The sequence below is a fragment of the Pleurodeles waltl genome, chromosome 9 (assembly GCF_031143425.1).
Source record: "Pleurodeles waltl isolate 20211129_DDA chromosome 9, aPleWal1.hap1.20221129, whole genome shotgun sequence".
Taxonomy (NCBI): Eukaryota; Metazoa; Chordata; class Amphibia; order Caudata; family Salamandridae; genus Pleurodeles; species Pleurodeles waltl.
Window position 1 is genome coordinate 416,236,269 of NC_090448.1, and position 26,720 is coordinate 416,262,988.

A 26,720-nucleotide genomic window follows, 5' to 3' on the forward strand; every position below is an offset into this window, starting at 1 on the left:
TCCTTTTCAACTTGTACCTGGAACAGCTTGGAGTGTTCCTTAAAAACTCTGGAATACCTATATTTGTATGAAGATTTCCTTCCCAAATGACATCTGCCTGTGAGACATCATTTTAACAAAATCCAAAACAGGACATCAGACAACCAGCTAAAAGCAACCAAAGTAAAGAGGAATTCCTACTAATTTCTCACAAAAAATCCAGGCCCATATTTATACTTTATTAGCACCACATTTGCGTCATTTTTTTAATGCAAAATCGGTGCAAACTCACAAAATGTGATTGTATATTGTAAGTTTGTGCCGCTTTTGCATCAAAAAAGGTGCTACAAAAGTATAAATATGGGCCCCAGTCTTTCCATCCAAGTTTGGATTGACTCATCTTCAAATAGGCTTATGCTATATAAGTATATCTCTGATATGGCAAAAAGTGCAACAGATCAACACAGACGTCTTTGCGGCATGAAGCGGTTCATCCATGATCAAGACCTAAAATCTATATTCCAGGCGCTTTGTTTTCAGATTGGATTGTGGAAACTGTATTCTAAGGGGACATCCAAAAGTTCATGTGACCTTCAGTGGCGTAATGAAACTTGAGGTGGCCCCCTGCTAAGTACACGAAGGCCCCCCAGACTTATTGAGGAGCTCTCAGGTCAGGGTACTGTGCTAATGGGGCCACCTGGACCTCGGGGCCGATGCACAGCAGGAGATGCGGGGGCCTTTGTTATGCCACTGGAGACCTTTCCCCTTGGAGCTGTGATCATCTCAGCTTCTGGGTACCAACATTTTCAGCTCCCCATTGAGGAAAGATATAGGGGCAGATTTAAGAAAGGTGGTGCTGCATCCAAGGCAGCACCACATTTCTTGTGCCCCTTACTGTCCCCCTAATGCCACCATGGGTGTGCCATATTTAAGATACGGCGCATCATGGCAGTAGTTAGGGAACTAGTGTCAAAAAATGTTACGCTAGTTTGGAGCATTGCAGGATTAGCGTAAAAAAGCGAGGCCCATTATTAATAATGGTGTGCCTCCCTCTAACGCCTGCTTTGTGCAGATGTTAAAAATGCATCCAAAAACGGGGGCACGCCCCGCTTGCATACATTATGCCTGGTGCAGGCACAATGTGGCGCAAGGGGTTACAAAGTGGCGCAGTGCATGCATTGCACTACTTTATAAATCTGGCGTGGTGATTTTGGCCTCGTTCGGCCACATTGGCATAAAGAAATGATGCTAATGTGGCGCAAGGAGGTGCTAGGCCCTCTTAAATCTGGGCCATAGACTCAAAATAAGTCTATGTTTATCACCCATAAGGCTCTGTACTACTATACACCTCCCTGGCTTTCAAAGTTGAAATGTCTGGCGCCCATAGGGATCGAGAAATGCAGAATCAATCCTTCTTAAGCCTCCCACATTCAAGCATGTGCAGTACATGAAGCAGTCTTTCTCCACAGTGCAAATAGAATTTGGAAGCCTTTTATTCCTACTCTCTCAAAAATCTCCCATTTCTTCTTTCTTTTAAAAAGGAACACACATTTTTCATGTTCCAGAAACATCCTTGTTCCTTGTCATAGCTCCTAATCTTCATTGCATGGTAAGAAATCTATTATGGTGCTTTTTGTTTCTAATCTGAATGTCTTGTGTCATGGATTGCCTTTCTCTTGTAACTCATTCTAATGCCCTTGGAGATGATTAATCTATACAAAAACTGTGAGAAAGGATAAAAAATGAGGTATTGATCTTCACTGGGTGGGAAAATATAAATTCTTCTGTATTGTAACTGCAATTATATAGAGCTTACTACCCCTGATGAGGTGTTGAATTGCTTTTCAGCATGTAGCATGCTACTCCGGAACCCAAAAGGATTAGTGGTGGATTAGTATAGGCAAATACGAGTACAGTATTAGTATAGGGAGGTATGAGTTAATTTGAGCCGAGAACATGTGAGTCTTTTACTTGGATTCAATAGAATAATGGAGGGATAGAAGAGGGAAGAATCCAGAAGTGTTAACTGGGGGTCATAGTAGTAAAATGAGGTTTCGTATGAGTAAAAGAGAGATGAAGGAGGGAAGAGCTGTAGAAAGGAATTAGGGAGATCATTGTAGTAAAATGGGGGTTGGGAGAAGTCAAAAGCGAGATAAATGAGGGAGAATTTAGCAGAGTTGTTTGGGAGATCATAGTAATAAACTGAGGCTTGGGGTGAGCCAGGAGGGGTAGAGGAGGAAAGAGTCCAGGAAAGGTTACTTTGGAGATCATAGTAGTACTAGTTTGGGATGTGTCAAAAAAGAGGAGATAGAGGGATAGAGGTATAGGGTGATGGTGAGACAGAGTAAAGCTTTCGAGACAGTATTATTTTTTTCTCCTCTTGTGCAGTAGGACTAAAGCAATGCATATATAGACACATGATTATACTGTAAGGGAGTAAATGTGTAAAGAATATAATATATTGAAATTTAAAGTTGTATCATATAAACACAGACTTTCAAGAGTTGCAATATTTAAAGTTAATTTATTTGTGTACTTTTATAACATTATTTTTTCTTTCCTCAATATTTCAATAGTGAATTTATATATAAACTATGCAATGGCCTATGAACATGTTAAGCATAGAATAATGTACACACATATATATACATACATACACATAAACATAATATATATATATATATATATATATATATATATATATATATATATATATATATATATACAGTATATACACACACCCATACATACATACATATATACATTTAACCGTAAGTAAATTATACATCTGTTAAACAGGCCTAAAGAGTATATACATTTTAAGATTAATATTTATTATAAATATTTGTAGAAAGAAATACACATGTCTAGATGTACACATATAATCAAATTATAAAGGTTTACATCCACAGGAATATGGAGTCCATTGCTGTTTGAGTATGGTGGTTATGTATATATCAGCCAACTCTTGAGTAGTCTTCTGAAGATGGATAATCATCCATGGATCTTATGTTTGTGGGTAATGAATTCCATAGTTTGGCTGCTTGAACAGAGAAAGATGTACCACCTATTGCCTTTTTCTTGTATGGTGGTGTTTCGAGGCATGGTGCCAATCATGATCAGAGGTTTCTTTGTTGAATGTATTTGGTGATTTTATACCTGATGAAAAGCAGTCCTGTTCCTGTATTGCTTTGTGAGTAATACAAAGCAGCTTGATGGTGGATATTCTGGTAACCCGTAATCAATGCTTATTGCAACACCTTGGTTGTGCATAACCCTTAGGCCCAAAGGCAGGGCTGGCTGAGGCTCTCCTGGGTGAGTGCAGAGTGACGGATTACAAAAGAACATTAACTACAACTATTTGGCAATTTTAGTTGTTCAGCTGTTAGCTAAGATAGAGGGTGGCTCATAGAGTCGCCATCACTCTGCCACGTGGCTGGGTGATATGAAGGGGAAGCTCCCTTGGTACTGGAGAGAACCCCTTCAGCCAGGAGTAGGTGTTTTAGCCTTGTTCAATGATAGTTTATCAATCTAGCACAAGAATATTCGGGAACAATTTTTTATACTTTGTTACAGTTCTCTAACATTGAAGGGAAAATGTGCTGCAGATGTGGAACGATGGAAGGTTAGTGATATTTAATGCAAGGAGTGACTTGGTGTCTTCTAAGGGAGGTGTTGCTTTAAGATATCGGTGTCAAGGAAATGGTTCATGACTGTGGTACAAATGCATTTTCTTCTAAACATAGGAGTAGCAGTAATTATTGGCACAAAATGTATAGCTGTATGTCTAATTTAAAGAAAATGGTGGTAAAGGTATGTAAAATAGAGTTATGATCTAGGCTGTGAGATGAGTCACCACTGAGCTGTGGTGGAGGCGGCCACTAAAGATGTCTCAAAGTGATGAAGACGGACATCATAATGGTTGCTTGGGAGCTGACAGTAAGTTGTAGCTCATTGATATTAGGGTCTCTGTGATGTGAAATTCACGTAATTTGTGTTTGCATAACTATGTGAAATTCCTACCACAATTATGTGAAATTACACAACCTGAAACTATCCTTTGGCACTATATTGTAGCACAAAACGCATTCTCATGTTCATTTTGGATGTGAGGATTTTTTTTGCAGTAAAGAATAGCACTAAAATAGCGCTAGAAATACAAACGAGATGAAATTGCGGTTTGGTCGTTCCTGTTGTTCCTGTTCTCGTAAGCTAAAATTTTGCCACAAACGTAATGGTCTAATTCTGTGATTTTTGCTGTAATACAGGCATCAATTTAGCACTTTTTATTGACTACACTTTCTCGAAGGTCCAGAACAGCTATGTTAAGGTTAAGGTTGCAGCTCACAATTAAAAATGCACAGTCAGCATAAATCTGAAATGTTGGGAGGGGTGTCACAAACTTTACCACAGCTAAAATAAAATGTGCAAGATTTTGAATTGGGCTGGCTAGAAAGTTGAATAAATACGTGTTTTGAGCATAAAAGAAGAGAGATTTTAGAGGAAACAGAGGGTAAGATTTAATACTCTCCAAGCGATGGAGCAATGCATGAAACGTTACAGCACTGATTTGTGCGAAGGGCAGAAAATAGTGCAGCACCACATTAAGCAAGAGTCACCTGCTGAAGATGTCATCAGCTGCATGCGCACTAAAACTGGTTGTTCAGCATGATCTGCATGCTGCGGCCCGAAGGTGAACCAGCAGTGTTTAGCACAGAATTTGTATTGGATGTGCACCTTCTAGTACAAATTCTGAAACATGTGTTCCACCTGCCAATGCAGTCTTGTGTGTGTGCAAGAGCACATATGCCCAGGGAGTGAAGAATACCCATGTGTGTTTTCACTGTGTATGAGAGTTGCTCTGCCTATAGGTTAACATGTGGGAAGTTACCATTACTCCTAGTTGCAATAGTGGATTGCAGTGGAGCAGCCTCATAATGTTTCCTATCATTGGATTCTTCCTCAGAATCCCTTCCTATGGTAAAGGTGGTTTTGTCAATAATAACTTAGAAATGTCACTTATAGAAAGTGGGTATTTCTATGCTCCAAAACGCTTTGGCCCAGATTCTCAAAGGTTTATCGTTGGTTTAGTGTTGCTTTTGTAATGCTAAACTGATAAACTTTTTTTTGGCATTCACAAACCAACCCAAATAGGTATTTGCTTTGGTTTGTGTGCCAAAGTAACTGAAAGCAGGGCGAAACGCTGCTTTGCATTACTTTGCGTCAAGGGAGCGATACATGGGTGGTACATGGGCGTACCCGTGCTACCACCCATGCTTTTTGATGCAAAACCCTATTTTAAAAAATCAGAAGAAAGGGTTTAGGGTCGTAAAAATTAACGCCTTTGAAAAGCAGGAGCTATGTTTTTATTTCTCCCTGCTTTTCCGACTTTTCATGTGTGCAGAACTGTACAACACACATACAAAGTAGGAAAAGCATTTCCACTTGTCTAGGCATGGTATTTTGTACAGAAAGGGTACTCTTCCTGTACAAAACCTATGCTAGGCTCCTGCACACACCGTAGCAGTATGGCGCTAAGGTGTGTGCATGACGCACGGCAGCTGAAATCAGTGTGGGCGCTAGTAAGAGAGGAGGAGAGTGCCATTACTATGTAAATATGAAGATCTCCTGCTCTCTCCTTGTCATGCAGTGCAACGCAGCATTTTTGGCTGCTGCACTGCGGTGCCTGACACCTTTCAGAATCTGGGCATTTGTGTGCATTTTGAATTCGATCCTAGTCCACACTGAATGCTGGGGGAGCACATCTGTGTATTCCCCAGCGACGGGTATAAACCTTCAGCACACAACTGGAACAACAGACCTCTGCCATTTGATGCCTGGCTGGATAGATTGGAGGGAGAAGTTTTGACACTTGGCCTCTTGGAGCCAGATCATGGCCCCACGAAAGATTAAGATCTGCATTCCATGGTCCCATGGCAGACAGGACTGAAATTTAGTGGAAACATCTGTGGTTCAAAGGGGAACCCTCTGAACCTCCCCCAACTTTAAAGGCACACTACAGTATAACTACAAAGTAGAGACACACTTGTGGGGACGCAGGACCGGAGATACTGGACCTCGTGGTGCACACTGTCAGAGGAATCTGTTGTGCATGAGGAGTAATTACTGCCATTGGAAGGGACCTTTCCTGAATAGTGGCTGGCCGTGGCTGACTGTCTGCAGCTGTGTGGTACCCCGAAGTGTGTTCTTCAAGGGCTTGTTGGCTTGCCCTCTGTTCTTGGGTGGAGGTCTCAGGGACATCAAAGATCTCCAGTGATGGACCTACACCTTCTACCTGTGACACCTGGAGAGTGGTGCCTTCTTAAGTGTCCACATCGTCTGCTGGAACCCACCTAGTAGCAGTAGTGTGAGTGTGGAACCAAGTATTGTGCCTGGAGACCATATTGCTTGGTGTGGAGCCCTAAAGGAACTGCCCGCATTTAAAGAGTGTGGCCCTGCATCATGGGGCCTCGACCCACTTAAGCTTCTTGTTGTTAGTCAGCAGACTCACCAGTTGCCAGACCCCGCGTGGCCTGCTTCGTCGATCATGCCGCATTTCTCTTGTGCGACACGCTGACCGCATGCTCATTGTGTGCGGTGTCCGATTCATAGATTGCGACCCTTGGAGGTGGGGACATACCCATAGCAGTGCCACATTCTACCTCGTGTGGCACCGCTGAACTTGTGCCTGTGTGTGTGACTGGAATTGTCGGGTGCGACTCATGTCATCGTGCATCAGATGTTGTGCCTCATTTCCAGGGAGGTACGTAATTGGTAAAGCTTCATTTGTGTGACTGGAATGGTCTTGTGTAACTCAAGTCATCGCACACCAGATGTTGTGCCTCATTTCCAGGGAGGTAGAGAATTGGTAACTCTTTGTTTGTGTGACCAGAATTTTCTGGTGCTACTTAAATCATCCAGCACCAGACATTGGGCCTCATTTCCAAGGAGGTGCTGAATTTGCTGCTCTGCACTGTATTTGATCAGAACTGTCAGGTGTGACTCCTACCATTGCACACCCAAAGTTGTGCCTCATTTCCAGGGAAGCACAGGGTGCAAATTTGTGTTCCTACAGTGCATGGATTGCCTGGGAGCAACCTCGTTCACCATGTGTTCTACAGGGAACCTCCTCCATCTGAGAGGCTCCCCTGCTTCATCTCTCACTCAATTGCTCCTTTTGGTGCCCTCATTGCGGCTGACCAACTGCCATCTCTTCACTGGGCGCTGACAACTCCTTGTTACCACGTTGTATTGACTGAATGGCCTGGGTAGTGATAGTGAGTGGGCTACAGGACACTTCTGAAAGCAATCAGAAGAAGGTCTCAAGATGTGGTAATCCCACAGCCCCCCCTTGTGCCTCACAGAACTAGACAAGTGCCAGATGGCACGGTGAGGCGATCTTTGACTTAACTTCCTGAGGGGTAGCCAAACCTTCATTTTTTACTGCTGTCTGAATCCGCCTGTTATCTATCCTCCCACCTTATTCCCGAGGACCCTGAATAAGTGCATCTACGCCCGGGATCAGCCTAGCGTCTGGGAGGGAAAGGGTTCCTTCAACTCCAGTCCATGAGGGGTGGGTTAGTCTGTGTTGGCTGAAGGGTGGTGGCGGGTTTTTGGGCCATGGGGTCTGCAAGTACAAAACCTACTTTTCTGCCAAATACCAGTGCAGCACATTAGGGTTCTGTGTGTGTGTGTGTGTGTGTGTGTGTGTGTGTGAGCAAGTGCCATTGGGACCTGCCTGATATCTGTAGCACCAGGTATCGGTGCTGACTGAGTGCGTGGGAGTGACTGCCTGTGATTGACAACACTTCAAGGTGGTGTAGCCCTGCACGTTGATTCTTGCCAAAAGTGTCTTATGTTTGGCATTGGTTTTATTTGTGCAGCCTCTGGCCCAACAGGCTATTTAAGAGTGTTATAATTACCTATGGGTAAACAATACTACTATCATTGTGAACCCGGTTTCACCCTATATTTGTGTGGATTTGAAATAAATATAATTGCTAGGGTGGTTCTTATGCTGACAACGTTTGGCACTGCATCAGGGTGCTGAGGATAAAGTAGAATCTTTCTCAAAGTTTACATTTTACTGATGTCATTTTAACTCGGTTGGGCCTAGTACTGCTAGTGACATTTCCAAATGTGATTTATGCCCAGAGATACATGATGTTCATGTGGTTTTAATTAATGTGTTGAATACAAACTTTATTTACATACACCTTGTGTGAAGTCTCTTTTGTTGCACCTGGTGTATTTGTTGTGTGGGAGGGCTGTGCCAGTGCTTTACACATTGCCTCTGTGATAAGCCTGACTGCTCAGTGCCAAGCTACCCAAGGGTGATCGCAGGTTATACAGTGAATGTAATCACCCACCCTTGACGGGAGTTGTAGGTTCTGCCTGGTTAGGGCCTTGCCTCAGCCAACTAGAGTGTCTCACCTACAACAGGTATTGTTACTTTTGGCAATTGGATTTGGGTTAAGACAGATCACACTATTTTTGTTGATCTGGCTTTGCATTATAAACTGAGGTTTTTGGACTGGCCTGCCCAGACCCCCCACCTTGCCTGCATTAAAAGGGGCTTGGCACATATTAGCTTTTGCATATGAAAGTTGATCTATCACTGCTGTATGTCCCATTTTGTGTCATGTGGGTATCAGAAAAAACCTTTGGTAAATATGAGCTTGAATCGTTTATGTATGTACATCTATGTGTTAGCATAATAATACATTTCTTAAGATGCACTTATTTATAGAACAGGGCACACCTGTTTATTAGTTACTATTGCATTTTAGAAATTTATGTGGATGCTCATTGTATATTAAATAATTGTTTATTAAATAACTGTATTTTAAATCCCTGCTATTTTAAATGTTCATTCTTTGTTAATTTTAAAAATTCAAAATCACAGTGGCATTGGTATTGATGTGTTACTGGTCAGTTTAGTTGCAGGTAAGTAATATTTGCTATTTATGCATATTTATTCATAGTTTGTTATGATTTATTTTCAAACATTCTACAACACTCACCATTACGTTTAGATGAATATTTACTCGATGGACGAGAGGCAGATGAAGCTAGAAACAACTTTAATGAGTTATTATTTACACTGCGTTTATGATTGTTCACCAGTTGTAGGGACTCCTTTGCAGTTCAGATTGCATATATGTAAGAAAGTTACTGGTACTTATTAGTCGGAACTGAAGTGCTTACTGTGATCATAAGCATGACCCTAGACCACTTTACCCAAGAGTGATCATTGCACAAGTTCAGCATCATTGAAGTGGTCAGAGTGTCCGCCATCCTATTGTCTATTTTGTGCCATCATCCACCTGTGTACTGTATATAAAATGGAATAGCGTTTCTTTACTGTGACAGAATCAATGGACTGGTACCAGGAACCAAGGGAGGTACTGTGAAGGGATTACAGCAGTTGAAAGGGTGAAGACTACAGTGTATACTTTGCACTAATACCAAAATAAACATTTCAAAGTTATCTCAGAGTCACCTAAGGGCAGTATAACCAGATAACATTCTGTGTATGGTTCAAACCATTTCCTATTACAATATTACTTTGTATTTCTGTTCAATATCTCTACTTCTGACACCATGGCTCACCTTACTAATGGGTGCAGTGGAACCTCAGATGCTGTGCCCTACAGCTTGCCTGAAGAAGGCACCAGTGTAGACCGAAAAGCTAAATAACTGGTATGCTTTTCCCTTTACAAAAGCCAAAATATTCACCCAAAGTTGATGAACGCTTTTTGCGATTGTTGGTGTGATATCACACAGGTGAGTGCAGTGTTACCTATATGTGACGATATTGTGTGCGCTCAAGTTATTCCAAATGTACATCTCTGCAGATCATAAGGCAATTTACACCATTTGTGACATTTGTGATTTAAAGAAATTTTACATTTCAAATGCTGGATTAGTTTTGGTTCTTTTCTGCTTTGTGACATCACATTTGAAGAGATCCTAACTTGGAGAAAACGTTAACATTATTTTTACGCTTTTAACAGTTTGTTACTAATAAATATACAGCAGGTACCGTTTCAGAAATGCCCCGCGGCAGTTTAACATGCACATTTAATGCCAGAATGAAGCAAAAGTTCTGTAATCAATTTAGAAGATTTTTTATTGAAATCTGTTCAAAATTAGTTGGTATAAACATTGACTTTTTGTGATGTTCAGAGAGAATGAAGCCAAAAACACAAACTATTCACAGTGAACATAGAAATATACAAAGTGTGTATGTTTCTCGATACAATGCACTTTGAAATTTGGACAAAGAGCAAATTGTAACAACAGTGCAACATAAGTTTCAGCTGAAAGTCTGTTTTTGAGTGAAAATGTGCCACATACAATCTACTGCTTTTAATTACAGTAGTCGGTGAAAATGTTTGGGAGAAAATATAGTCAAAGCAATATGTCGGCCATGATGTCTAGCGACAGGAAAGAGGGATACGAACATTTGATTTGTTATGTGAATAACACATACATACATTTCTTACACGTTAGATGGCGCTTACAGATCCAAGATATGCTCTAACTTAACAGACTACAAAGTCACTCCATCCCTCAGAGTCAAAATATCCACACTTTTCACTCAGGCCTAAACACTTCTCTGAAAATCTTACTCCTCATCAGTGGGTGGGGAATATACTTTTATGTACAACAGTAAAAGACGGATGCACATAAATAAATGTTTCACTGTACGTCATTTTCTAGCGCCTTTGCTGCACTCTAATTTCTATTGTATTTTTTTTTTACCACAGATTGGTTTTTACTTTGTCTCTGATGCACCACATCGCTAACTGCTCTATATTGATGTATGTGGTCTTCATATGTAATACAGTCTAGTTCTCAGCATCCATCTCCATCTTGGCTCCTGAGGTGATCATATTAGGGGATCATGAACTTTATTTGATGGCATTCTCTCTTTGCTGACATTCACCTTTATGAACAATGGCTAGCTAAGAAGATTAATGCAGCATGTTCACTCCTCTGACCACCTATGGAGCCGCACTGGCCTATCTATATTGCAGGGTATATACCCCTTCCAATACTCTTGATACATACCTCTATCCACCTATTATGGAATGATCCCATGTTCACATATTAAGACACAGTGTGGCAGGGAATTGTCCATTGGTGTATGCTAGTGCACTCTCCCCTACTGACATATTAGGGCCTGATCCCTTGTCCATTTTAGGGCTCTCTCCTTTATCTATTCGTTAATGTAAACACTAGTACCCTAGCATTAGACCACAATCTCTGGCCCATGTATTAGGGCTTATTCTTGACTGCATCATGATGTCTTGTATCAGCCAATGGCTTCCATCTATCCCTTGTCTGTCTGTGATATATTTCTCCCACTGCAATTGGAAGGTCCATAATCTGTTTTAGGTTCCAATAGCGTTGTATTGGAGTTGATAACATACACTACAATCTAAAGACTATCACCATAACTATCCCCTATTTCACCTGACCACTTCTTGCCCCCTCCCACACAGATCACTCTTAAGGCTCATTTAAAGTTGGGTGCAGGTAAATCCCCCAAGTTAATGGTCCCATACGACCCATAGCTTTTGTAGGCATTGACTCTTCATTGCTCGTTGAATTCACAATCCCATTCCCTAAACTAATCGTGTTCTCTTATGTTCAATACCCTCAGTGTCTTCGGGGAAAAGAGTTCCTTGTAGCCCACTGAGCGGGAAGAAAGAAATATGCTCCACTGTTTGCAGATGTCACACTCTCTATCTTGGGTTTCGAATCTGTTTTAGATAATATAATCTCTTTTGCCATAAAAAAAGACACCTCTGTGTTGATGATGCTGATTGGCTATGCTGGCTCATAGTCCGTGACTCTCAATACCATGGTAAAGTTTAGATCCTAATTTGTGACACTCTTGATTATATTGCCCATCTTAAAGCTCCACCTAAACTGACACCTGGGTTTAAACTCTTAATGCTTCATCTTATGTAAACAAGAAGAAACAGTATCTTCATCGCCAAGAAGAAAAAGAAGGAATGGAGGAATACACCTATTTAGAACCCACCCATAGCAGCAATAATTTTTCTATTCTTGAATACTAATCTACTGCAAAAATCAATGGCAGAAACTTCAAACATATCCTTGCCCTCTGACACCAGTCTTTTGAGCTGATTAGTGATATCGAACATAATTTTCTGTACCTATTTCTGCAAATCTGTGTATAAATGTTGATCAGTTATTGCAACGAGGGGTGTTTTGAAGGCATCAACCTAGTAGACAATAGATTTAAGAACGAATTATCTTGAATTACATTTTTTGTTCTCCACTTGAGTGTGTTAGCCATAACACTCTACAAAACGTATTTGCTATCCCTGAGCGCATCTGGAGCTGGAAAACGCTGAGTAGGCTTACTTACAACAGTTCCCATCACTCACTCATGACCCCAATTAGTATCTTCTGTAAAAACGTAAAAACCTTAGGCCCTCCTTACAAGACTTACATTACAACTTGGGCAGAAAAGTGTGGCTTATTTACCGCACGCCGTAAATACCTTTCCTCCAAGGTGAAGTATTAATCATGTGTGGTAAATACATCCTATTATGACTTTTCAACATTTAACTGAGGAATAACATGCAGAATCGAGTGTTAACTCATCGAATTATAAATGTTTTGGATTTTTTTCCAGGCCTTTTCTTCTAGTACATTTCAATAGGTTTGACCTGCAGGAACCTATCAGGAAAGAAACTGTGAGGTGGTGATAGTTATGACAATACTCGTAACTTGACCCTCTGTGTAAGGTCCTGTTTGCAAAGAAATCAGATTTCACCTGAACTTTTAAAAAGAGCCGTGGAGATGAAGTTGATTGTCATCACAACTTCGATTCTGAAATTATCTTAACTGTCCCATCTGATATTTCTTTCATCTTTACTTATGGAACGATTTCTACCCTCCTGACCTATAAAAATCGTTGACAGTTGTTTGTGTTCTCATCTGCAATGCTCACTTGATATGTTAGGCCACATTGCTGCTGCACTGGTCTCATGGTCAGTCTAATGCTTGTCTAATCAAAACATTACAAATATCACAATAGGTATCCTATCCTAGGACCCCTATGCTGTTATAACTTCACCTAATGCTTGAAATTCCTACATTGGCTGTGAGTCAACGTTCATACATCATTTACTACCTCACCCTAGTTCAAAAAGGTCTTCCTTGACCATCCAACAGCTTTCTTTAGACAGCGTTCCCATTGGCTTCTCCCAGCAGACTTTACTATTCAAACCACACATTGCTGCTGTCTTACCCACACTTCGTTCACCTCTTTATTAATTCATTCGGTTGCTGCAAAGCTGTGTCCAGATGTTCTCCAACCTAGGATTGATCTGCCTACAAAGATTCACTCTATTTCCAAAGTGCAAAACCTACCCAACTATCTGAAGACATGTGTTTTCCAGCATCCCAGTTAACAACTCAGGCCTTAGCCTCAGAATAGGTGAGTTAAGGTCATTGATGCTCCAGCGCTCCAGCGATGGTCAGCCTCAACAAAGAAACTTTGAATATGTGATGGACACAATTCCTGAACACCGCTTTGAATTTTGGCATCTTCCTGACTTACAGATATCATTTGTTTAGTGTGAGGTGCTGCTGGTGCCCAAGACGATGATGATGCCTCCTAGCATCATCCTCAGCATGTGTACACCTGTGTACACCTGCCATTTCTTTGCTGGCAACTTTCAAATATTAACTTCTTGTTCAAAATATATGAAGAGTTTTGTTTATTTCAGAGGATACCATTTCCTCAACTTTTTTCAGACCGAGAGCTGCTTTAGAAGAATAATCTTTCTGTTGCTAAGAAACATAGTATATAAAACACTGCTACCACAAAGTAAGTGCTAGCACTGGATTAAGCTACTGATTGGAAAGCCCCAGCCTTTGAGTCAGAAATATCCCTAGGTACTTGAATAACTGACCCCAACCAAGACAAAGCAGTGCAAATGGTAATTTAACGCGAAACATATTCGTCAGTAATGCTTGCATACCCATATGAAGTGTTTTCTTGATTCCTGCCAGGTGACAAATCCTGTGAAGACTTTTCCCAAACTATTTTTTACATCATTCTAGATGGCACAAATGCCCCACTCGGCTGACGTGTATTATATAAGTAATATAGAAATGGCCGTCTGGAATTGAGGTCTGGGGCACATCACATTTTGCACCAACATTTTATGAGTGCATTCTGTGTGCTGTTTCCACATCTTCGGATGATTGTTGTGTCTATAGATATCTCACCTCTCTAGGTTACAGTGCATGTTTTCTCACTTTCTCTTCATTCAAGATGGTGGGATATTATCCTGAAAAACAAGTTGTTATCACTACGGCCTTCTATGTTTTAACCTAAACCTGCCCTCATGATGAAAAATAGTTTGGTATAGTTGCATTATACAAGAATATTAAAATGAGCCTTAGGATGTCGTGTATGATAAGTGATATAGATTCAGCCCTATGGAATTTGGGTATGCGACACATCACATTCTGCGCCAAAACTCAAAAAATGCATCATGCCGCTTTACGTATGGAAGCAAACAGGGTAAAGTGATCTTCAGGAAAGCAGATAGATTGGCTCCCTGTGATTGTTTGGCTTACTTCAGAGAATAAAACAGCCATCTTGAAATGGTGCCTTTTCAAAAAGGTTCGACCTCTAGACATTCTTGTATTCGGAACGTGTATTAACCTTGCAAAGTTTAGCAGTTCAGATTTTCATTATTTGTAAACAAAGCGGTAACTACGGCATTTAATAGTCACAGAACATTCTCTCCCTATTACGTAATACAGAACACATTCATGGTCACTATTTCTTTCCTCAGTGTATGGTGCTGTTTTTTTTGGCAATCGTGTTTTTATAACAATACACTGTGAAGAACAGATACACACCTGCAACAATTGGGCACCTACAGACTTTGCAGTGTAACATTTATGACGTGTATTTCAGTCATTTGAAAGGCTGGGACAGGCATATGTGCAATTCTATCACCTACTATTTAATAGTCATTCTCTTGAACCTGAAAATGGCATGCTGTTTCCAGATGTACAATTGATTGTCAAGTCTAATGATGTCACACATCTCTTGGGTTGCATTGTATGCTTGCCACTTCCTTGTCATTCAAAATGGCGGCATGCCATGCTGAAAGAAACATAGCTACAAGCTATGGTCTCCTATGTTTCAACTAAAATATGTACTCTTGTTGAAAACTGAATTTGGTATAGTTTATGTCGGAAGGGAATTGGTAAATACCTGCACTTTGGCATTATTCCAATTCTTTGCCATAACAGTGGCTCACAATAGAAATTATGGTGAAGTACAAAGCTGATAATAACACACTAGGATTGAATACGATTAGGTGTGCCAAAGAAGGCAATCACTCCAAATATTGTTACTAGATCACTATACACAGCTTCTTTGGGATTTTCTTTCCATCAACCTAGAGCAGTAATATGTCCTCAATACGTAGGCAGAAATATGCCCTGAAATGGTTGAGGCATGGTTTGCATTGGTTGATTCGTCCATGGTGGCCCTGACAGCTCTACCTGTTCTATGACCTTGAATTGTTAAAAGTGTGGGATACAAAAGTGTGGATTTCATTTAACAGAAAATAAAACATATTTTCCACCCCAATCCCAGCACAGAAGGACACAACTGGGAAAGCAGTGAAATACAGAAGTACGACCTCTGCTATCTCCAGTGATCAGTGTGAAGTTGATCTCCATCTTACAATCTACATAGCAGAACATGTCTCGCCACATTTACTTGTATGTAGAAAAAATAAATACTTTGTCACTCTCACAACACTGTGTTTAAAAAAATCCTTGTCCTGTAATCTCATAAGGCTCTCCTATAAAAAACCTATAAGACAAGGTAATTCTTTGGCGATCGTGAACACCATCCTGCATTTTCGTGCTGTCTGTCGTGCTCATGGCCTAGAAGGTATGCAGAAGTTCCGCTGCCTGGACATCACATAGCCACGATTACAAGCACACTCGTAGGACCCATCTGTGTTCCGACACTGCCCATTAATACAGAGGACGGACAGATCCTCTGCTTCATCGCATTCATTGATGTCTGGAAAGGAAAGCAAAATGGGGGAAGAATTAGGATTTGTAAGTGATTTTATATGTCTGAGACCAAACAGGACTGTATTTCTACAATCCAAAACATAACAAGGAATAGACCACTGAGCCGCTGTGCTCTGGAGAGGATCTTATTCTCACTCTTCGATCGGGGTATCCTCTCAGTCAATGGAGTTTTAACGACAAACAATGTAAAGATCAAGAAATAATGTATTATTGGCAGTAAATAGACCAGTTAACTCAATTGAGTTTCATTATCATTCACTAGTTTATGTCTGCATCAGAGCCTGTAATGGCACACCACCCAGCTGTGAAGTCACCGACTACATCCCTTCAGATTGCTGCTTAGGTTAATCACAGAAGGTTGCGTTGAGACGAAAGCTTTTGGATGGTTGAGATCCAATCGATGTCTTGTACTACTTGACATGTTCATGTTTCAATGGAAACCCTTTTAACCTGTTTTCCTTTACATTTCCTGCTATCCCTGTGTAAAAACAACAAAGCTTCTTAATGAAGTATATACTATTTGACCTGTTAATCCTTAAAAGATGACCTGATGTCATCAGGGTACAGTGCTCCATCTAGGTTGCATAAAGTAATAATGAAATATCTTCCTAATCACTAATACTACATAAGCATTTACCACCATATCATCACTAAACTCAAGAGAAGTGGGGACCAATGTTTAAAAACACAAACATGAAGCATAAATGGAAGTAGCATGTGTCAGGTTTGATGTGCATACAGAAACTGTTGCCACTGACTTCTACACTTCAGAACGTTCACCTGAGAATCAGCAAGTACCAAGATATTGTGTGGCAAGCTGGTTCTAAGTGCATTGGTCTCATAAGTTACATAGTCCGTGAATCCGTTAAGCTGTAGATACCAGACATTCAACATGCCAGTTAAGAATGAACCACGCCGTCCGAGTAACCTTCAAACCGCCCTCAATGACTACCACCGCCATTTCAAAGTAACAAAAAAAAGAGGCCCTGACCTACCACATCAAGAACACCACCAACCATCCCCCCTCACAAGAACTCTGCAGTGCCCTCACCGACCACTTCCATAATAAGATAAATATCATCTACAGTAACTTCGATCCCCAACCCTGCAACCTCTCCAGCATCGCATCAGTCTCCACCTCTGACCACCTGCTCATCGCATGGGGACAACTCAGCACTCCAAACACGATAACACTCATGAGCTCCATCCATTTGGGAGCACCCACTGTCCCCTGGCCCCACAGGATCTTCAACACTCAGAAGAAACAAGATCATCTGCCAGCTCACCACCATCCTCAATGTCTCGTGAACCACGCCCACTTTTCCAGAAGCCAGGAAACATGCAGAAGTCAGACCCATTCTCATGATGCCCTCTGCAGACATCAGCGAGCTCCAGAAATACTGCTCAATCTCTCTGCTCCCATTCCTGCCAAAGTCCTGGAGAAGGCCATCAACTTCCAACTCACCAGATACCTGGAGAGAAACAACCTGCTAGGCCACTCTCAATCAGGCTTCTGAGCCAATGACAGCACTGAGACAGCTCTGATCGCTGCAACAGATTACATCTGTGCCCTACTCAACAGAGGAGAAGCAGCCATCCTGATCCTGCTGGACCTCTCCGCCAACCTTAAACACCATCTCCCACCACACACTGATCAACCGACTACACCAGTTTGGGTTCACGGACGATGGGCTCAGATGGATAGCATCCTTCCTCACTGGACACACCCTGAGACTCCATCTCCCCCCCTTCACCTCACAGGTCAAGCACAGCATCTCAGTGTCCCCCAAGGGTCCTCCCTAAGCCAAACACTCTTCAATGTCTACATGACACCAATCTCAGACATTGTAAGAGCGCACAACATCAACATCATCTCCTACGCTGATGACACACAGCTTGTCCTCTCGGTCTCAACAGATCCCACCAAGATGACGACCAACTCCCACAACACTATGAAGAACATATCCGCCTGGATGAAGGACAACTGCCTGAAGCTTAACACAGACAAAACAGAGTTTCTGATCTTTGGCAGACACTCAGCCCTCTGGAACAACTCCTGGTGGCCAGCAGAACTCGGACCCACCCCCACACCGAAAGATCACACCAGCAATCTTGGCATCATTCTCAACAGCAAACTCTCCATGGAACGCAAGGTCAATGCCATTTCCTAAGCCTGCTTCTATATGCTCGACATGCTCCTCAAGATCTTTAAGTGGGTTCCCATCAGCATGAGGAAGACAGTGACGCAGGCCATCATCACTAGTCAACAGGACTACGGCAACGCACTCAATGCAGGCACCACTACCAAAGTCATGTAATGACTGATCCTCAACCTGCCCAAGAGAACCCACATCACCCAGCACCTGAAGTACCTTCATTGGCTCATGATCAAGAAAAGATGGGACTTCAAGCTCCTGACACATGCCTACAAAGCCGACCATAACCAAGGACCTGCCTACCTGAACCACTGCCTATACCTCCACCAACTTACTAGGAACCTCCGCTCGGCACACATCACTCTTGCAAAGATGCCACGCATATGCTGCTGCCGCGCCGGAGAACGCTCCTTCTCCCACCTCGCCGTCGAAGATTAGAACACACTTCACCTCCACACTGCACCCTCACTGACCCACTTCAGAAAGGGACTGAAAACCTGGCTTTTTGAATAATCACCTGCAGCAAGTGACTGGGTACCCACTCGGGTGACAAGCTGTACTATACAAAAAACACCTGATTGATTGATTGCCTGAAGAATGCAAACAGTGCAACACAGTGGCTTACGGTCTCTAAAAGAATGGCACAGACTGATTGAATCTGATGTGAAAGATCACAGGTAACCAATGCAGATGGCCTAGCACAAGGATTGTGCCCAAGCAGAGGAGAGAGAACCATTTCAGCAACTGAACACTCAAGGGGTTGTGTTCTGCACTAACTAGTGTCTAATAATAAGGCACCACTAACTCTTGGGCCTGATTCACAAAGGTAAACATACACTTTCGTGTAAGTTAATGATTGTTTGCTATTTACATCGGGATTTACAAGTAGTATCTTTACGAGTGCATAAAGGTTTTTGAAGAGATAGGTCTTTTTATGTGCGGAGACTCCACACTCGTAAAGTTACTACACGTAAATCTCTTTGTGAATGGCAAACAGTTGTAAATGTACATTAAAGTGTAAGTTTACCTTTGTGAATCAGGCCCTTAGTCATTTGGGTAATCCTACTGTCATGGCAGGTTATCAAAAAGTGACACACAAATATGTTGAGTCATTATAAGTGTGTATCAATTCCTACTTTCCTCAATTACCGATTTGTGCAGACACACAGATTCAGGCTGTGATCGAAGAGAATTCTATATTTATTCGACAGTCTACCAACTTCGACAGACAATGCAAATTAAAGTTGATTAAGCTCTGTCACAGTTAAAATAAAAAACATGTTTTCTTGAATTGAAGGGGTTGGCTTTGTCCTAACCTTTCAGGGTGATAATAGCAAGAATATTGATGATGGCTATTTTTACCATGGTCTTTCCTGATTCCGATCCAGTAGCACAGATGTTCTACTAAAATATTGAGCATTTTATAAAGATCTACATTCACTCCACAATATGCAACTACTAACATATTATCAAGGTAAGTATACACTGGGACCTACATATTTTGTATTCTTAATATCAAATCTATTTACATCATCAAGATAAGATGTTGATTTGATGTAGAGTTAAGAATAGTAAACATAAACATCCTTAGGGAGGATTACCTTGACAATAAAGTAAAGATTCTGAAGATGAAATTTGTGCAGGTTTATATTATTGGGCTCACTATTTTGACATATGACCCTCACACAATAGTCACTGAGTGATCACAATGTGTCCACATAATTCACCCACAAAATCCATGCTTTGAAGTTTTTCTGGATGACGTTTATCCAAAACGTACAGCTTCTAAGAAAGGACATTAATTGGTAGTAGTAAATCCACCTGCCTTGACTCGTAGCTGTCTAATCCACAGTCCCTATGGGAGACAAGGGCCTATAGCCTCCAGGAATTGTCTTGGTTGGAAAATGTGTCCAGGAAGCTAACCAAAATGGGCGACATATTGTCCCTATTGGATATATACTGATAAAATAGAGGTTTTTCCAAATGTAAAAGCCCCTCAAAAGCTATTTTCTTTTTCATGGGAAGTGTAAAACTTTACTCTTTAAGATGGAATGCCCTCGTGTCATACTGGAAAGCCCTCTAACCTTATCTTAACCCCATCCTGAACTCAAAGGTAAGTAAACAAAAGAAGACCTAAGGCTCTCTAAAACCCCTGCCTCATCTGTGGACAGTGGATATTCATGAACAGTGTCTCTTGTAGAAACAGGAGTCACTAATCACAAGTGATATTTACTTTTCATAAAGAAAGCACTGCCCAACAAAGGAGTCTATAACTTACTCTGTTCATTAAACAAAGGTACCAACCTGGTTCCAGGTCATTATGGACATTGTTTCCAGCCCTGGACGTTTGTGTGATAGCCTAATGTAATCCGAGTGCTGCAATCTTGTTTTGCTTCCATTGAAATAATTAGACTAAAACATCTGAAACCACTGATTTACAGGGGAAAGGCTTAGGACTGGACACATTGTCCGTAATGACCTGGAGTAAAGTGGTCATCCTACATTACCAAACGTATTTGAGTTTACTATTAGGAAGGAAAGATTATCACTAGTCTAATAATTTTACATAAAATATATTTCCTTGTCTGGGATTGAAGCAGGTTCACAATTCAAAAACAAGAGTCCACAAGCTAGCTGTGAACACAAAACACAGGGCTATAGCTTCTCGTCACAGTCCAAAATTGTGAGGTGCTCCAAGTCCTTGTTTCCTGTATAGTGAGAGGACTGATGTCAGTGTCAATTATTCTTTATTTTTATTGGACCTCGTCTCTTCTTTCGTTTAGGAGTGTTCATTTATAATGGCAGAATTGAAGTTGGTCTAACTAATCCGATTCAAACAAGAACTTTTGAAAGTCTTTTCACTTCTTCATTTTGAATCTCTCATATATGGAGGTCTGTGGGGGATTTAATTAAGATTGGGCAGGACAGAGAGAGCCCCCACAGTAGGTTGGAGACAAATGGCTGCTTTAATGGCTGCATGGGTAGAGGCATCTTTAGTCCATTCCAGCCACAAACCCATTCCTGGGGATACAGCACACAATGCTCTTTTAGGCACAGATAAGAAGCATTGCTACTAAGAAAATATGCTTTCTCAGTAGCAACACTATGCCAAACATTGTAGTGTGGATTTATGTTTCAAATTTCTCTTCAACACTTTATTTAAACCTATCTCTAAGTAAGAAATATATTTGAAGAATTCTGTGTAAAATTAATACCTTGGCCACATTTGTTGGAACACCCTTCCCCTTCACAAGAGTGCTGTTCTCATTTGTATTTTAGGAGCAAACCTGAGATGGCATTAAAACAGTCTTCAAAGCTGTTTTTAGGAGAAGCCTACCAGACAGCACAAGTTTTCTGGTTGCAAAAGACGTATTATCAGCCTACCAAGAACTTACAGTGGGCTTAAAGCCTTCCCATTGCTTACCACGGGTTGGCTTTATTGTCACTCTCATTTGATTGCTTCTTTTTGAATGGCTTGCTTTGTCCATCTTGTGTTTGTCTCTCACCTGAAGCACACTCTCTTTACTTGTGTCCCTGTACTGCTCAGTTTTAGGGAACTACTTTTTTTCTTTGTGCTTAAGCACTCCATGTGAGCGCTTTTGTTTTCCTGCTTTCTGCCTCATGTGCTTTTCTCATCTCTCCTGCTCAATGTCCTGACACTGTACAGCACATCCAAAAACGATTGGCAAACCCATATGTCCTAAAGGCGAGACCTATTGGCTTTGCAATTGCTTGTTTACTTTAAGTTCCACTGGGTTTGGGAAGATTTTGATCATCTTTAGGAACAACCAGCAGTAAAAGACAAATGCCAGTAAACTAGAGAGAGCTCCACTTGACCTGCAGTCAAAATGATTAACCCTTGTGGGGAATTAGCTGCATTCCGATCAATCTCAAGTTGGCGGACACCAGGGTGTAAGTACCAGGTTTTGGAAAATTTCTCAGTTGAGGCAACACCATTGCCTGGTATGAAAAGGAGTTTTGGTACTGTACTAGCTTAAGTTTAGCAAATTGCTTAATTTTTGTTTTTTACATGCTTCCAAAGTGGTAGTTTAAGAAAATTTAAAAAATAATAAGCCTGAGACGCAACAAAGGTAGGGGGTTTTCTTCAGAATGTCCTGCATTTTCTGCCCATGTCTAAATTAGGCAGTGGAATTGAGAGTTTATATTAGTGGGAGCCGTGGTCATTTATAGTGATTATGGTTAATTTTCTAAATGTTTCTTTCATATTGTGATGCAACAGATCTACCACAGGGTCAAATGTAGGTGGTTCAAATGTGTCCTTTAAAAAAGACCAAGCATTCCTTGTTTTTCACCGAGCAGCGATGCAGAAAAGGCACAGATATTAGATATTCTGAGTCCACACCAGACTGGCTTCTTACCCACACATGCCATCCGGGTCATGTCCAGGCGATATCCATCATAGCAGTCGCAGGTGTAGCCCTCAGGGACTCGGATACAACGTCCATTCTCACAACCATTGAGAATCCCACACTCCTCCGCTTGGAGTCCCTCAAACTGCTCGTACCTTCCTGAAGACAAACACCAACATCAGGATTAGAACCACCAGTAAATGTGAAAGAGAATATATATATACATATATATATGTGTGTGTGTGTGTGTGCGTGTGTGTGCGCACACATCTGTGTGTGCATCTGAGAGAATCCACATGGTCCGGTAACCACCATTACATGCACAAACACATGGCCAGTTAAATTGTACAGCTCTGGTGCTGAGCAGTGTCAGCAATAAGAATTTTAGTTTGTTTTGACCAGCAGATGTAACGTTCATTGTTTTCAATTTTGCACCTATTAGTTTGTACAAATGTTGGGTTAGTATTGCTCTTAACTAGTTTAGCAGTAGTTAATTTCACCATAAGAAAAAATGCTCCACTTGCATGATGTCTGCAGAAATGTCATGGAGTCTTCCATGTGTAGATTTCTCATGCTTACGACGATCCGTGGGATAACTGAAGCAGGACTGACCTAATGCTAAGCACAAGATTTGTCAGAACCAGACGACTTGAAGTGCCAGGCGGTAATAGTTTTTGGCTGTGGTATTGCACAGGTATGTTTTTAGCACCACAGCACATATCTCTAAGGGTGTAGCGTGTTGCTATACTTCGGCTAGGCCCAATCAAAGCTGTTTTGCAGAATCAAACGCAATGCTCTTATTTTTTCTACAGCAGACAAAATGTGACTAGAACCTAAAAGATAGCCCAACCAGGGCAGTCAGAAAATCCTGCCCAAGCTTCTTCTTCACCAAGGTTTTCAAAAGGTAAGTCCATTAGACCTTCTGGAGCACTCAAAATACCTATCAAATGCCTAGTGCTGCTACAGCTCAGTCATCCAAAGGAAATTCCAAAGGTGAAAGTTAGCAGGCAATATGACTCTACTCAACTTGGGATATTTATTAGTTCAATTAAATTACTCAAAATATGAGAGGGGCTGCCTTTTTTCTTAAAAATTTACCAAGTTACTGCTCCCACTAGCAAACCTTGAGAGCGCATTATGTGCAAATATATAACGCCACACAAATGCCATGGATACCGGCAAAAAATTCCACCAATTGCATACCCTGAAAAATACAAAAGGGGATGGGTGAAATGTCCGAATTTACTCTTCGCCCCCATTGCAGTGCCTTCTTTTTGTGCTCACAATGCTTTCTACGGGCAGTGGCCCAGATTATACACATCAACCTTGGCCCTGCTCTTCTAGGAGCAGTAAAGCCCATTCTGCCACATTAAATTCCCAACCAGACTCTTCATCCGTCACCTCGCTCCGAATTCACCAACAATCCTTGACATGACAAGACGATGGGGGTCATAAGAGCGGAAATGTTGGAAAAATAAAGTAAAAAATATTGACTCCATAATATTCAATAGCGCTATACAATACAGGTGTATTCCTGGGAAGTATATGGATCAAAGTGCAGATGTACTGTTCCTAGCGCCAGGCGATGCTCCTTCGCTAGGGCGGAGGAGCGTCACCCGCCCCCCCGCCAGCAGCAGCAAACCTTTTACTACAAAACTATAATAAACTACATTTATTATTGTTTTTGTAGTAAAGGCTGGGGGGGGCATTGGGGATGACAGCCATGGAGGGGAGTACACAGAGCACTCCCCTCAGCGTGCATGTATGTTTGGCTGGCCAAACACACATTCCCAGTGGGCTCTCTCCAGCCTGGCACTGGAGAGAGCAGGCACAGGCTCCCCATATGCCTGGGGGAGCCCTGGCTGGGCGCTCCCAGAAAATTCTAACGCTGCCTTGAGCAGCTTCAGGATTGGCCGCAGGGCAGGCTGGGAGCCGGTTCTGCAGCAGAGTAGAAGAACGGTGGTAGCGGCAGCAGCGACGATGCATTTTTGTAAAATTTTTTTATTAATCCCCCCGTCCCTGCACGCCGCCCCACCCCTAGTAAGTACCATGAGCCGCTCCTGACTAGCTCCACATCTTCGTAGCTTGACACTATATATTCACTTGCCTTGACGACATAGCCCATCGTTGCCAGTGGCCTGGAGTAATCTCGTTTTTTCCACACACAAAGATAGGTACATCTCCTATTAGTTCTGGGGATGGGGAAATAACGGAGATGACATATTTTGGGGGAATAAGCAGGGCTCAGTGTTTCTGCACACATACCTGCATTTTTTATGTAGAGTTTCACTTTGGGATTTCGGCTCATTTCAGCAGCAGAATTTACCGTGTGAAACACACACAATTTAAATATCGGATGGGCCCGGTAACCCAAGCAGCAGAACAGTGGAAGTAGGTATCTGCCTAAAAATGTAATATTGGATTGTGAAGAAATTATGGCGGGCCTCACATCTCCTCACATTGTAACTGGTCATTGACTGCCTTTCTAATTGCTCTTGATCAGGTATGAACCACTGTATTTCATATCCTTTTCTATGTCAGGGTGCTATCGGGGCAAAAAGATGGCATATTTTTACAAAACAGCTAATAAAAAAATAAAGCCTATACTCAGGAGCAAATTTCCTCTGAGATCTCAACAAAAGCATCAGTGATTTGGGGCAAGCAGTTACCGCCAGTCGCAATATCTAAGAGTTATACTGGTGCTACCTAAACGAAGGCCTGTGATTGTCAGTAAAAAATATATATTTATTTGCTCCTTAACAGGAGATCGGGTAGCCAATTTTTAGGAACCCCATCCCTGGAAGAATCTAGCACTGCCTTCAGCATGCTTCCCCAGACCACAGTGGCGTAACAAATAGTAAGCCCTCTAACCCCTGCAAAGTACCTGTAGGTCGGCCCCTATCCCCTGGACCCAGTCAGGGGCCTGCCACCTGAGCACAGTGCACTGTGCTGAGGCAGCCACATGGAGCTCGGGCATCCCCGGACCGTGGTAGGTGCTGGGGTCTTTGTTACGCCACTGCCAGGCCATACCCATCAAACGGTATTCCTCACAATTTTGAGGTTTAAATATCGTCCTACCAGAATATTGTCACCATAATATATAAATTACCATAGCATTATCAAGATAATTATAAACAGATAGTATAGTACAGTATAGATTTACTATACCTAAGTTAACATACATGTATCTTGACTCTATGTTTTCAAAATAATGCAAATGTGGAGTTAAAAGTAATACAAGCATAGTGCCTATATGTTCTTAACAACATAATGGTAATAGATGTTTTGGTTAATTTTTTTTAGCAGAACGATATTTTGAAACGCGATATTGTGACACAGCCGGCGAACATAATAATAACGAGTAAGTTGGAGAGATTTTTCCCAACCTTATGATTGCTAACTGGCCATACAGTGGTATGCAAGTGTGTTATGAAACACAGAAATAACCAAATATTATGTATTAAGGCATAGCGATGCTCCACACACAGAACTTAAATTTCCTGGAGATAAGGCCTGAGGTATTTGTCACAGCGTCTAGGCCTACCAAAGACACTCACTTACCTTCATATGTTTCACTTAAGCTTCTTGGTCGGTCTGGAAATGTGGGAAAGGATCCAGTATCTCTGGTCTGGTAGCGCCATGGCTGAGAGGAACGGGTGTCTTCTGAACCAAACCCAGGATCACTGGATGCACTCCTTGGCCGGTAACGCGTGCCAAAGGTCAGGCTGCTTGTATCATATCCAGGTTCCTGCCTCCTGTAAGGCACCCGTCCATCCTCCTCACTGGGCTCCACATAAGGCAAGTCAGAATCAAAGTCTGAGGCTTCGTAGGATGGGCGGCTATATAAAGAATCTCTGCGGCCATAGGATGTGCCAGACCTTGATCCATAGCCATCATCCGCACCCAGTGGGTAAGATTCATATCCTGGTCTGATGCCATCTCTCGGCCTCAGTGGAGGGGGTATCGCATATGGATCTGGTGCATAAGGCACATTGTAAGGTGGACCATATTCAGGAAACTCGTATGGGTCACTTGGCCCTGCAGGTCCATAAGCTGGTGGCCTCAGATAGTTGCAAAGGGCTTCAAAATCATC

The 26,720-nt window shown here is 41.8% G+C and overlaps 1 protein-coding gene across 4 annotated transcripts in view; it reads right to left on the minus strand.

The window, feature by feature from the left end:
• Nucleotides 1-10,093: 10,093 nt before the first annotated feature.
• The window catches only part of LTBP4 (latent transforming growth factor beta binding protein 4), a 922,370-nt gene continuing 905,743 nt past the window's right edge, over nucleotides 10,094-26,720 (minus strand). For all 4 annotated transcript variants that reach the window (XM_069207205.1, XM_069207206.1, XM_069207204.1 and 1 more), the window contains 3 exons: nucleotides 26,189-26,719; nucleotides 22,637-22,786; nucleotides 10,094-16,087 (listed from right to left, as the gene is read on the minus strand). In XM_069207205.1, coding sequence (XP_069063306.1) covers nucleotides 15,939-16,087; nucleotides 22,637-22,786; nucleotides 26,189-26,719 — 830 coding nt within the window. In that variant the 3' untranslated portion in view covers nucleotides 10,094-15,938. The remainder of the gene's footprint in view (nucleotides 16,088-22,636; nucleotides 22,787-26,188; nucleotide 26,720) is intronic.